This window comes from Rhinopithecus roxellana, chromosome 15 (genome assembly GCF_007565055.1).
Source record: "Rhinopithecus roxellana isolate Shanxi Qingling chromosome 15, ASM756505v1, whole genome shotgun sequence".
Taxonomy (NCBI): Eukaryota; Metazoa; Chordata; class Mammalia; order Primates; family Cercopithecidae; genus Rhinopithecus; species Rhinopithecus roxellana.
In genome coordinates this window covers 18,225,721-18,237,814 of record NC_044563.1, presented here as the reverse complement: position 1 = coordinate 18,237,814, position 12,094 = coordinate 18,225,721, and the positions used below count along the sequence as shown (strand labels likewise).

General features: G+C 52.1%; 2 protein-coding genes across 3 annotated transcripts in view; one reads left to right on the top strand and one right to left on the bottom strand.

Moving 5' to 3' along the window:
- NR1H3 (nuclear receptor subfamily 1 group H member 3) overlaps nucleotides 1-2,233 on the bottom strand; it is a 20,469-nt gene extending 18,236 nt beyond the window's left edge. Inside the window, exon 1 of the mRNA XM_030917316.1 lies at nucleotides 2,173-2,233. Coding sequence (XP_030773176.1) covers nucleotides 2,173-2,233 — 61 coding nt within the window. The remainder of the gene's footprint in view (nucleotides 1-2,172) is intronic.
- On the top strand, nucleotides 1,739-12,037 carry ACP2 (acid phosphatase 2, lysosomal). 2 transcript variants are annotated; one of them, XM_010371094.2, is made up of 11 exons: nucleotides 1,739-2,361; nucleotides 2,902-2,997; nucleotides 3,309-3,395; nucleotides 5,403-5,555; nucleotides 5,665-5,763; nucleotides 5,843-5,932; nucleotides 6,370-6,502; nucleotides 7,845-7,927; nucleotides 8,042-8,148; nucleotides 8,271-8,446; nucleotides 11,090-12,037. In XM_010371094.2, the coding sequence occupies exons 1-11, from the start codon at nucleotides 2,248-2,250 to the stop codon at nucleotides 11,221-11,223; spliced, it is 1,272 nt and encodes a 423-aa protein (XP_010369396.1). In that variant the 5' UTR covers nucleotides 1,739-2,247; the 3' UTR covers nucleotides 11,224-12,037. The 2 variants fall into 2 exon arrangements, with proteins under 2 accessions (XP_010369396.1, XP_010369397.1); XM_010371095.2 differs by lacking the exon at nucleotides 11,090-12,037 and adding an exon at nucleotides 8,613-8,889 and having other exon boundaries at nucleotides 2,218-2,361.
- The last annotated feature ends 57 nt before the right edge of the window (nucleotides 12,038-12,094 follow it).

Genomic DNA, 12,094 nt, shown 5'->3' with positions numbered 1-12,094 from the left:
TAGGCCCTGTTTAGTCCCACTAATGTGAAAAGGTTTCCTTTGATAGATACCTCTTTATTGGAAGTATTTCGGGATCACCAATTACAGTTTAGTAATGCAGTTTGGGTAGCCTGCAAGAAGCAGCCCATTATAGACTATTTAACTGAAAACCACAAAACTAGACTTTTAATCCATTCTCCTAAACTGTGAGTTTGGGCAAGTCACTTCCTCTCTTTAGGTTTGTTTCCTAAGCTGTGAAGTAAGAGGACTAGGTTAAATCAGGTATTCAGAGATGCTGATTTATGAAACCTCCAGTAAATGGTCTTTGTGAACCATTTGGGATTATATGCAAAATTCCATGTGCATGTTTACATGTGTGAACATCTTTCTGGAGGAGAGGTGCAAAATTTTCATGTGATTCAAAAAGGGGCTTGTGATTAAATAAGAAGGTTAAGAACTATTTGGCTACCCAGGCTTCAGCTCTTATTCTATTTGCTTCTCAGCCTCCTCCACAACAACTCTGGAAGCAAAGTTTAAATCCTGAAGTATATATAAATAACTGAATCTGGAGTCCTAGGGCAAAATAAGGACAGCTAATTCTGATCTTTTTTTTCTTTTCTTTTTGTTTTTTTGAGACACAGTCTTGCTCTGCCATCCAGACTGGAGTGCAGTTGCACCATGATGGCTCACTTTAGCCTCAACCTCCCAGGCTGAAGGTGATCCTCCCACCTCAGCCTCCTGAGGACCTAGGACCACAGGTGTGTGCCACCACACCCAGCTAATTTTTAAACTTTTTTTTTTTTTTTGTAGAGATGAGCTCTTCGTAAGCTGCTCAGGCTGGTCTCGAACTCCTGGGCTCAAGCAATCTTCCCATCCTAGCCTCCCAAAGTGCTGAGATTACAAACGTGAGCAACCACACCAAGCCTAATCAGGTTTTTTTTGTTGTTGAGACAGAGTCTTGCTTTGTCGCACAGGCTGGAGTGCAGTGGTGTTATCTCGGCTCACTGCAACCTCCACCTTCCCAGTTCAGGCGATTCTCCTGCCTCAGCCTCCTGAGTAGCTGGGATTACAGGAGCACGCCACCACACCCAGCTATTTTTTAATTATTATTATTTTTAGTAGAGATGGGGTTTCGCCATGTTGGCCAGGCCGGTCTCGAATTCCTGACCTCAGGTGATCTGCCTGCCTCGGCCTCTCAAAGTGCTGGGATTACAGGCGAACCACGGTGCCCAGCCCAAGCCTGATCAGTTTTGTTTCCCAAAGATCTGAGATTTGCTTCCAGTAGGCAAATCTGAATCAAAGCATCCCCAGGACCTACGATCTGACCTTCTGCAACCGTCATATTAGTCACAAAGTCCTGAGGCCAAACTGGCTGCACCTGAATCCTAATGGTCAATGCCAAGAGGGCCACTGATTCTGTGTAAACCGCATGTACTCCCACTTTATGATATGCGCCTGCCCCTTACCTCAAAATACCTCCCCACTGGTCTAAAATTCCTCCCCTAGGGATTCAGTGCTTTGGGTTTGGAAAGTCTGAACATCCTGTGCAACCCAACTCCTTTGGGAAGAGGCATGACGTCTTGACTCTAATTAACTAAAACTTGGAAGTGGAGGGGAGGGAGGTCAGGGAAAGGACTGGAAGGGAAAGTGAAAGGGCTACTGAAGCTTCGTGCGGGGCAGGAACGGTAGGCTAGACTGGCGGCAACCTCAAGGACACAGGAAATCCAAAGGGTTGTTTACATACTGTGCCCTGCACCCCAAGTAAAACGTCTCCTAGAAAACAGGGCCAGGGCTCAATCCCCCGCAAAGACAGGGACGTGGAGGGAAGCGACCTCTGCTTTCCCGTCCCTCGCTTCAACTCTACACCCGCTCTACCTATGGGGTCAAGCCCGGAAGCATCCCGACTGGAGGGGACGCTCGCTTTCCAGGACATGGTCCCGCCCACTGCAAGCGCCACCTTGGTAAGGGATTTCTCCTAGCAGAGGCAAACGCGAACTTAATGCCTTCTTGATCAAGATGAGGACTTCGAGCCCTGTCTGCCTCGCCACGTCGGGCTACATGCCTACGCACCTCCGCCACAGCCAGATCGCGACCCTCCTGCAAGCATTCCCACCGAGATTGCGCCTTCTCCCCCAACCCCAGCTCGTCCCTAAGTAAGATGGCGGCGAGCGCACTTCCGGCGTGTGTCCTTACGGGTGCGTCCGGGCGGCTGCTTGCAGGTGCCACCCAGCGGGTTCCAGCTTCTTTGCTGCATAGATTACAACGGTGATGGCGGGCAAGCGGTCCGGCTGGAGCCGTGCGGCTCTCCTCCAGCTCCTTCTCGGCGCGAACCTGATGGTGATGCCGCCCACCCAGGCCCGGAGTCTGCGCTTCGTTACCTTGGTAATGAGAAATGGGGTCACCAAAGAGTTCCCTGAAGCTAGAAGAGCAAAGGCCAGCTGGTGGGGGTCGGGGATCTTGGGAAGGAACAGCTGGTTTAGGAGAGGACGACTGGCCTGTGTAGTTGGGAGGCTGGGTTCAGGATTGACATGGAGCCCTGGGTTATTGGGGTCAGGGTGACCGAATAGGTTGGGGTGAGTCTGCCCTGAGACAGGGAAGTAGTTGAATGGTTAAGACTCATCCCTAAAAAAGCCTTTGGTTGTCTTTTTTCCCCAGTTGTCCCCACCACATACGTTGCTTTCACTTCTCTTTTCCCTTACCACCTGTACCTTGGCTTTGCCTGTGGTCTCCAGTGGCATTGCTTAGCCAAGTTAGAGTGTCTGGAATCTGGAAGAAGTGACTGACTCCTAACGGGTCTTTTGCAGCGAGTAGGCTTCCCAAAGGGAATGAGACTTCCTTCCTTAACATGGGGCAAAAGGTAGGCTCTAGGTCCCTATCAAGGAGATGCTTCTGACCTATAGGCAAACCATTTTCTTCCCTCAGCTGTACCGCCATGGAGACCGTTCACCAGTGAAGACATATCCCAAGGACCCCTACCAGGAAGAAGAATGGCCCCAGGGGTTTGGTCAATTAACCAAGGTGGGTCAGAAGCCAGCCTTTCCTCAGGATGAGCTGTAGAATGAGTGATGTCTAGAGCAGGCTACAGAACTTGGGGCCTTACTAAACTGCCTTTTCCCATATGGGTGCTGACTTTGACCAGATTTCATAACCTTAACCTCTGTGCCCATGATATTGCCGTGCATGACTGGCCACTTAATGAAAGACTTCTGGGATCAGATTAATTGACTCCAGCAAAGGGTAAACCTGAAAAGCAACAGGGCCTAAACCCCATGGGGCTTGTGAGCCACCCCTTCCCTCTAGACCCTCTTAACTTTTGCGTTTGCCCACAGGAGGGGATGCTACAGCACTGGGAGCTGGGCCAGGCCCTGCGGCAGCGCTATCACGGCTTCCTAAACACCTCTTATCACCGGCAGGAGGTAAGGTTGGGAGTTCCAGAGGCAAGGGGAATGGGATATGCTGCCCTCATCTTTTGCCCTCAGGGAGCCTAAGGCTGAGGCTGGGCACTTTGGCCTCCTTCTTGTATTTTTGGTTACAACTACAGGAAAAGACATCTGAGAGCTGTCTGGAACAAAGCCCTAGGAGCTGAGTTGCCCCTGCTCGGCTAGGAAGAGGCAAACCTGATTAAGCATCCAAATTCAGCCTTACGGGCGGGCCTAGCAAAGTGGTTTCTGACTCTGTGAAATCACAGGCTTTCCATCCAAGACATTTATTGAGTACCCATTAAAGGCCAAGAACTATGCTAGCACTTTGCATTCAGCGGTGCACCGTACAGATATGATCTCTGTCTTCATGGAGCTTAGAATGTTGTAGGGGTATCTGATGATAAACCAGACAGGGCCAAAATGAAAGACAGCGGGGAAGACACACATAGATAGGGCTTGTCTTTCCTTGATCAAGATGAGGTCTTCGAGCCCTGTCTGCCACGCCAGGTCACGCTACGTTCCTAGGGCACATCAGGGAGGACTGGCAAGTGTGCCTGCTCCTTGAGTCCTTGCCCTACCCCAGGGATGGGGGAAGCTATTCCTCTGGTTACCACTGTCAGCCTCAGCTGTGTCGAGAGTCCCTAGATATTGTTAATTGTTCCCTTAAGGCCCAGCTCTGTCCTGAGCTTGTCCTTCCCCAGTTTCCTCCTCCCTTTTCATGAACCACTATCTCTGAATAAGCTCTTCAAAATATTATTTATTTATTTATTTATTTTGAGATGGAGTCTTGCTGTGTTGCCCAGGCTGGAGGGCAGTGACATGATCTTGGCTCACTGCAACCTCTGCCTCCTGGGTTCAAGCGATTCTCCTGTCTCAGCCTCCCGAGTAGCTGGGATTACAGGTGCATGCCACCATGCCTGCCTAATTTTTGTATTTTTTTTTTTTTTTTTTTTTTTTTTTTTGAGACGGAGTCTCGCTCTGTTGCCCGGGCTGGAGTGCAGTGGCTGGATCTCAGCTCACTGCAAGCTCCGCCTCCCGGGTTCCCGCCATTCTCCTGCCTCAGCCTCCCGAGTAGCTGGGACTACAGGCGCCCGCTACCTCGCCTGGCTAGTTTTTTCTATTTTTTAGTAGAGACGGGGTTTCACCGTGTTAGCCAGGATGGTCTCGATCTCCTGACCTCGTGATCTGCCCGTCTCGGCCTCCCAAAGTGCTGGGATTACAGGCTTGAGCCACCATGCCTGGCCCAAAATGTATACATATATTTTAAAGGGGTCTCACTCTGTCACCCAAACTGTAGCACAGTGACTCAATCATAGCTCACTGCAGCCTCAAACTCCTGGGCTCAAGTGATCCTCCTGCCTCAGCCTCCCAAGTAGCTGGTGCCCCCACACCTGGGTCATTTTTTATAGAGACAGGGTCTCACTATGTTGCCCAGGCTGGTCTCGAGCTCCTGGTCTCAAGCAATCCTCCTGCATTGGCCTCCCAAAGTGCTGGGATTATAGGTGTGAGACACCAGGCCCAGCCCTTTATCTTATTTTTTCTCTCTGGTCTCTAAGGGTCATCACTGGAGCCAGTTTCTGCCCCAAGGACCCTGATCTAGACAGGGAGAGAGGTGTTGTTATGAAACCAGACAGACCAGAGAGCCTTACTGATTGACTCAGCACTTTTGACTGGGAGGAAGGGGTATTTCAATTAAGGCCATTCCCACAGGAGTTCTTCACAGAGTGGTGACAACCCCCACTGGAGTGTTTGGGGGACGGGGAAGGCCAGAGGAGGGTGAGGGCCAGATGCATGGTAGGTTTACAGTTTGCTGGGTGACCCTCAAGAACAGGTTCTCCCCCGGGGCTCCACTTTGGGGTGACCAGAACTTTCCAACACACACACACACACACACACACACACACAAGGCTCCACTTCAGGGTGACCACAACTTCCCCACCACACATGCGCGCGTGCACACACACACACACACACGTGTGACTTGTGTTGCTATCTCTGCAGGTTTATGTGCGAAGCACAGACTTTGACCGGACTCTCATGAGTGCTGAGGCCAACCTGGCTGGACTCTTCCCTCCCAACGGGATGCAGCGCTTCAACCCAAACATCTCGTGGCAGCCTATCCCTGTGCACACTGTGCCCATCACTGAGGACAGGGTGAGAGTGGCCAGCCCTTCCCTGGGATGGTGAGGGGACAGCTGTGGCCGTGTGCCTGCTGATGCCAGGCTCCTTTTCCCACTGCCTGTTTCCCCGCTTTGCTCTACAGCTGCTGAAGTTCCCGTTGGGCCCATGTCCCCGTTATGAGCAGCTGCAGAATGAGACCCGGCAGACGCCAGAGTATCAGAACGAGAGTTCTCAGAATGCAGTGAGTGGGGGCAGAGGTGGAGGTCACCACACTGTCTTTTCCCCACAAAAGGACTGAGACCCTGATCCATTTTTCTTAGCAATTTCTGGACATGGTGGCCAACGAGACAGGGCTTACAGACCTGACACTGGAGACCGTCTGGAACGTCTATGACACACTCTTCTGTGAGGTGAGCCCACTAGAGTGCCCACTGTGATCACTCTTTTCCCCCTCAGCAGGCCCAGGTCACCAGGATGGTAGAACACAGTGCCTGATACCGTCACGCCCCTAGGGAGGTCCAGGGAGGCTGTGCTTGTGAAACACGGGAACTTCCCTCACGGGTGACAGAGATCCTCAGAGTGGGAAATGGTTTATTAATTGTCAGCAGTCCCTGCTGCTCTCCACCCAGAGCTCCTTTCTGCTGAGTCTCACTTTTTGTGCCTGAGCTTCCTTTCCTGTGCCCTGCAGCATCCACATCGCCTGCCATGTCTACTAGTTCCAGCCCCTCTGCCTCTGTCTCCTCTCCCTCCCTCACACACACAGGCACCTTCCCACTGGGGAAGAGAGCTGCCCCCTGGAGAGGCTGGCCTAGGCCTGGGGCGCTAACCTGCCCGCTGCGATATACAGCAAACGCACGGGCTGCACCTGCCGCCCTGGGCCTCACCCCAAACCATGCAGCGTCTCAGCCGGCTAAAGGACTTCAGCTTCCGCTTCCTCTTCGGAATCTACCAGCAGGCGGAGAAGGCCCGGCTTCAGGGGGGTGAGTGACAAAGACAGCATGTCACTCCACTCCTCAGGACCCTAAGGCATTAAAAATCTGCTGTGGGGGCTTCTCACACACTTCCCTCTCTACTGAAACACTCCCTGCTCTTTCAAAACCAAATTCCCCTCCTCATGCCGCTAGTCACCAAATTTCCCCAGCTCTCTTCCTTTTCTGCCATTCATATTCTTTTTAAAAGAAATTATTTATTTATTTACTTATTTTTCGGGGGGATGGAGTTTCCCTTTTGGCACCCAGGCTGGAGTGCAATGGCTCGATCTTGGCTCACTACAACCTCTGCCTCCTGGGTCCAAGCGATTCTCCTACCTCAGCCTTCTGAGTAGCTGGGATTACAGGCGCATGCCACCATGCCTGGATAATTTTTGTATTTTTAGTAGAAATGGGGTTTCACCATGTTGGTCAGGCTGGTCTCGAACTCCTGACCTCAGGTGATCCACCCACCTCGGCCTCCCAAAGTGCTGGGATTATAGGCATGAGCCGCCGTACCCAGCCTATTTGTTTATTTTGAGACAGAGTCTCGCTCTGTCACCCAGGCTGTAGTACAGTGGCACGATCTCGGCTCATTACAACCTCCACCTCCCAGGTTCAAGTGATTCTCCTGCCTCAGCCTCCTAAGTAGCTGGGACTACAGGTGCCTGCCACCACGCCCAGCTACTTTTTGTATTTTTAGTAGAGACAGGGTTTCACTATGTTGGCCAGGCTGGTCTCAAACTCCTGACCTCTGGTGATCTGCCCGCCTCAGCCTTCCAAAGTGCTGGGATTACACACATGAGCCACCACGCCCAGCCCTGCCATTCATGTTCTTAAGTTTCGCCCACATCAGAAGACCCTCCCTTTCCTAAATGAATAGCTGCCCCAAGAGAACCAGTGGGGCCCATTTTGAGAAGGCTGAGAGTAATACACATGCCAGCTTCCTCATTTGAGCACCTAAGGGCTTGCCTGCTGTCACACCTTTTTGACATCTCAGTTTTCAGAGCATATGGTAGTTACCCGGGCACAGATCCACCCACTGTGTACTCTGAAGCAATCTTACGTTTACATTTGTTTCAAACTGAAGTGCTTCTGTAAACACAGGCAGGTTTCTACATCCGTGTTGAAATGTAGGCAAATACCTTGTTTTGTCTTGCTTCCTTCTGTACATTTGACAGTTCTTAGAGAGGGGGGGTGCCACAGAGTTCTTACACGGTCCCTATGACACTAAACAGTTCTCCGTGTAGGGGATGAGGCCCAGGCCTGGCAGAGGGTGAAAGGAGCACAGATAGGTGGAATTAGAAGGCAGGGGTGGCTGTAGCCGGCAACACCGGGGACTTTTCTCCTTCAGGAGTCCTGCTGGCTCAGATAAGGAAGAACCTGACCCTAATGGCGACCACCTCCCAGCTCCCCAAGCTGCTGGTTTACTCCGCGGTGAGTGCCTGTGCTCTCTAGTGTGCTGTGTCAGGCAAGGAGCTGGATTTCTTCTCTGTTCAGTTCCTGCGGGTGTGGGGAACAATGCTGATGGGGAGCCCCTCTTCCCCGCAGCACGACACTACCCTGGTTGCCCTGCAAATGGCACTGGACGTCTACAATGGCGAACAAGCCCCCTACGCCTCCTGCCACATATTTGAACTGTACCAGGAAGATTCTGGGTGAGTGGAGCTAGCAGTGTCCTCTGGAGAGGGCCGGCCCTCAGGAGGTGGCTTGGGGCAGCCCAAGGACCCCATGACAGGCAGGCTGAGCAGCTCCCATGTTGCCTCCTGTCGACCCTTAGGAATTTCTCAGTGGAGATGTACTTTCGGAACGAGAGTGACAAGGCCCCCTGGCCGCTCAGCCTGCCTGGCTGCCCTCACCGCTGCCCACTGCAGGACTTCCTTCACCTCACGGAGCCCGTCGTGCCCAAGGACTGGCAGCAGGAGTGCCAGCTGGCAAGTGGTCCTGCAGACACAGGTGAGCTGTCACCAGACTCCTTGCTAGTCATGCCCCAGACCAACCTGCAGTTCACATCCTCAAATCTCAAGAGCTGTCGCACTCCCAGTCATCTGACTGCATTTGCTAGGAGTTTCCTCCCCGACCCCAGACCACTTTATACCTTCTCCCCACTTCTCACCCTCAGGTGATGTCTCACTTATATCACCGAGAAAATAAGAGCCAGGAGAGAATCGGCTCGTTCTTCCACCACCAGCTCCACCAGCTTACTTGCTGGGGGAAGCCACTGCTTAGGATGGCCTCTCCACCCGCACTCGGGTTCTCCTCACCTCTGCAAGGAGCTCTGACGCCTCTGCTTCTCTACTGGATCACTTCCCTCCCAAAAGGCCATCCATGACCTCTGAGAGCCACCTCTTCCCCAGCCACCAGCCTCTTCCCTCTCAGAATAGAATCCTCGAAAGAGCTGCCTAGACTCTGGCTCTGCTTCCTCACCGCCTGTTCTCTTAGACTCACATTAGAGAGTCTTGTGTCACCTTCCACTACCCTGAAGCCACACTTGTCTGGTGACCAGTGACCTCCTCTTACCAAAGCCAGTGACCAATTCTTAGCGTCTCTCACCTCTCGGCAGCATTACATCATCGGCCACCCCTTCCTGAAACACTGTCTTGGCTTCTCCTGACTTTAGTTGTCCCTTCCTCACTAAAGAACGGATGACCCAGGACTCATCCCTGGCGCTTTCCCCATCTGTGCACACTCCCAAGTGACCTTATGCAGCCTTATGACTTTATGCCCATCTCCATGCTCACTTCTGTCCTTACGCCGACTCACAGATTCACCACCTCCTCTCTGAGCTACAGACTCACATCCAGCTGCCGACTTGAGGTCTCTACGTGCATGTTAAGTAAGGCATCTCAAAGTTGCAATGTCTTAAACCAGATGCTTTTCCTTCCAAAGCTGCTTTTGTTCCAGGCTTCCTTGTTTCAGTCAATGCCACGAGTCGCCTAGTGGCACAGTATAACCCTTGGAGTCATACTGCATACCGTTTCTCATACCCCTCATGCAGCCCACTGCCAGATCAGCTCAACCTTTCAAATATTAATACGTGCTCTTGCCTCCACAGTCCAATCTACTGCCAGCTTTTGCCTGACCGATTGAAGTTTCCTAGTTCTTTCTGGTTCTATTCTTGTCCCTACCAGTCTTTCAGCACAGCAGTTAACTTTTTTTCTTTTTTTGAGACGGAGTTTTGCTCTTGTCACCCAGGCTGGAGTGCAATGGCGCAATCTTGGCTCACTGCAACCTCCGCCTCCCGGGTTCAAGCGACTCTCCTGCCTCAGCCTCCTGAGTAGCTGGGATGACAGGCATGCATCACCATGCCCAGCTGATTTTGTATTTTCAGTAGAGACGAGGTTTCTCCGTGTTGGTCAGGCTGGTTTCAAATTCCTTACCTCAGGTGATCCGCCCACCTTAGTCTCCCAAAGTGCTGGGATTACAGGCATGAGCTACCGTGGCCGACTGAGTTAACTTTTAAACCAGTTCACAGTACTGTCCTCTCAGAATTTTCCAATGGCCTCCCATTACATGTAGAATAAAATCCAAGTTCTTCACCATGGCCTTCCAGGCCCTACTCCATCTGGTCTCCTGCCCCATCTCCTACATGCCCCTTGGTTACTCTGCTCTGGTGAGACTGACTTTCTTGATGATCCTAGCACATGCCAGGCTTATCCTCACATTTGGGCCTTTTGCCCTTCCTTCCTGTCCTCTGCCCCATGATACTCTTCTCAGATCATTGTATGTCACTCATTGACTCCAGGTCTCTGTTAAACTTCTCACTTCCTCAATGATGCCTTCCCTGCTGACCTATTTGCTTTGTCTCTCTGTATCACATTCGTCACTGACCTGTCACTCCTAACTTTTTTTTTCTTTGAGACAGCATCTCATTCTGTTGCCCAGGCTGGAGTGCAGTGGTGTGATCTCGGTTCACTGCAGCCTCTGCCTCCCAGGTTCAAGCGATTCTCCCGCCTCATCCTCCTGAGTACCTGGGACTACAGGCGTGTACCACCACGCCCAGCTTTTATTTATTTTTTATTTTTTTGAGATGGAGTTTCACTCTTGTTGCCCAAGCTAGGGTGCAATGGCACGATCTCAGCTCACTGCAACCTCTGCCTCCCAGGTTCAAGCAATTACTCTGCCTCAGCCTCCCGAGTAGCTGGGATTACACGCGCGCATCACCACGCCCAGCTAATTTTTTGTATTTTTAGTAGAGATAGCATTTCACCATGTTGGCCAGGCTGGTCTCAAACTCCTGACCTCAGGTGATCTGCCCGTCTCAGCCTTCCAAAGTGCTGGGATTACAGGTGTGAGCCACTGTGCCCGGCCAACTTTATTTAGTAACGATGGGTTTTCACCATGACGGCCAGGCTGGTCTCAAACTCCTGACCTCAGGTGATCTGCCCGTCTCAGCCTTCCAAAGTGCTGGGACTACAGGCATGAGCCACTGTGACCAGCCCATTTGCTTATTTATTACATCCCCTCTCCTAGCACGTAAACTCCATGAGAGCAGGGACTCTGTCTTGGCCACCTCTGTGTATCTCCTGTATGTCAGAACAGTACCTGGCATATGATGGAACACTGACATGACCTTTCTCTCGCCTCCCCCATGCCCAGAGGTGATCGTGGCCTTGGCTGTATGTGGCTCCATCCTCTTCCTCCTCATAGTGCTGCTCCTCACCGTCCTCTTCCGGATGCAGGCCCAGCCTCCTGGCTACCGCCACGTCGCAGATGGGGAGGACCATGCCTGACAACCACTTAGCCCGCTTCCCTCCGCCTCCTAGGGGAGGTGGGCTGGGCCGTCGCTCCTGACTGTTGCTGCTCCCCAGCCCGTGGACAGGATATCTTGGGTTGGGCCTCCCTCTGATGACCCCAGCCAGATGAGCGAGTGGGGCTCAGCGTGGCCCGTGGTGCCTGTCACTCAGCATTCCCATGCCTGATGTTTACCAAGTGCTGTGTTGGACACTGGCTTTCTCCAAATAGGATTTGCCTCCTCCACGCTCCCTACACACCTGAGATGTAAACTGGCCGTCAGTGTTCACTCAGGACCTAGGATTAGAAAATGGCAGAGTTGGTGCTGGATCCACCTTGCGCTTCTATCAAGCTGCGTTCTTTTTCCTCTAGCCTGGAGTCTTTGGCAAATAGCTCAGAGGACACGGTCTTGCCTCTCAGTGCTTATTTTAGTGGGAAAAACAGCTAATACCAGGGGTACAAACATTGGCTCCCAAGGAACTGGATCACCCAACAGCCAGCCAGCCACATTTCCCTGTGTCTGGCTAGAGCCACCGTTAGACTCAGACAGAATGCTTCAGGAATCTTTGTCACCCCTTCAACTGGAGCAGGACGGAAGGGTGTCTGTACTTGGGAGGGAGTGGGGAGTGGTGGGAGGGGAGTTGCTTGTCACATGGAATCAGGAAACTGCTCTCCCTCAGCTGGGCTGGGGTCTCCAGGGACCTGAGGTACATGCAGGTTGTGAGCTGGAAAAGAAAGTTCTAGACTGTGGCCCAGAATAGGGCTGGGGCAGCTCCCAGAGAATGAATATTGTTGTTTCCTATTGGACTGATAGTGCTGTTTCCTGTGCCTTTTCATTTCTGAGACGCAAGAAGCTCTCTAACCAGGTCA

Excerpts from the sequence above, each read along its gene's own strand:
- ACP2 (XM_010371094.2), top strand. The coding sequence starts at position 2,248 with ATGGCGGGCAAGCGGTCCGGCTGGAGCCGTGCGGCTCTCCTCCAGCTC. Across the intron at positions 7,928-8,041 it reads AGCTGCTGGTTTACTCCGCG|CACGACACTACCCTGGTTGC; the intron begins GTGAGTGCCTGT and ends TCTTCCCCGCAG. Across the intron at positions 8,149-8,270 it reads CTGTACCAGGAAGATTCTGG|GAATTTCTCAGTGGAGATGT; the intron begins GTGAGTGGAGCT and ends GTCGACCCTTAG.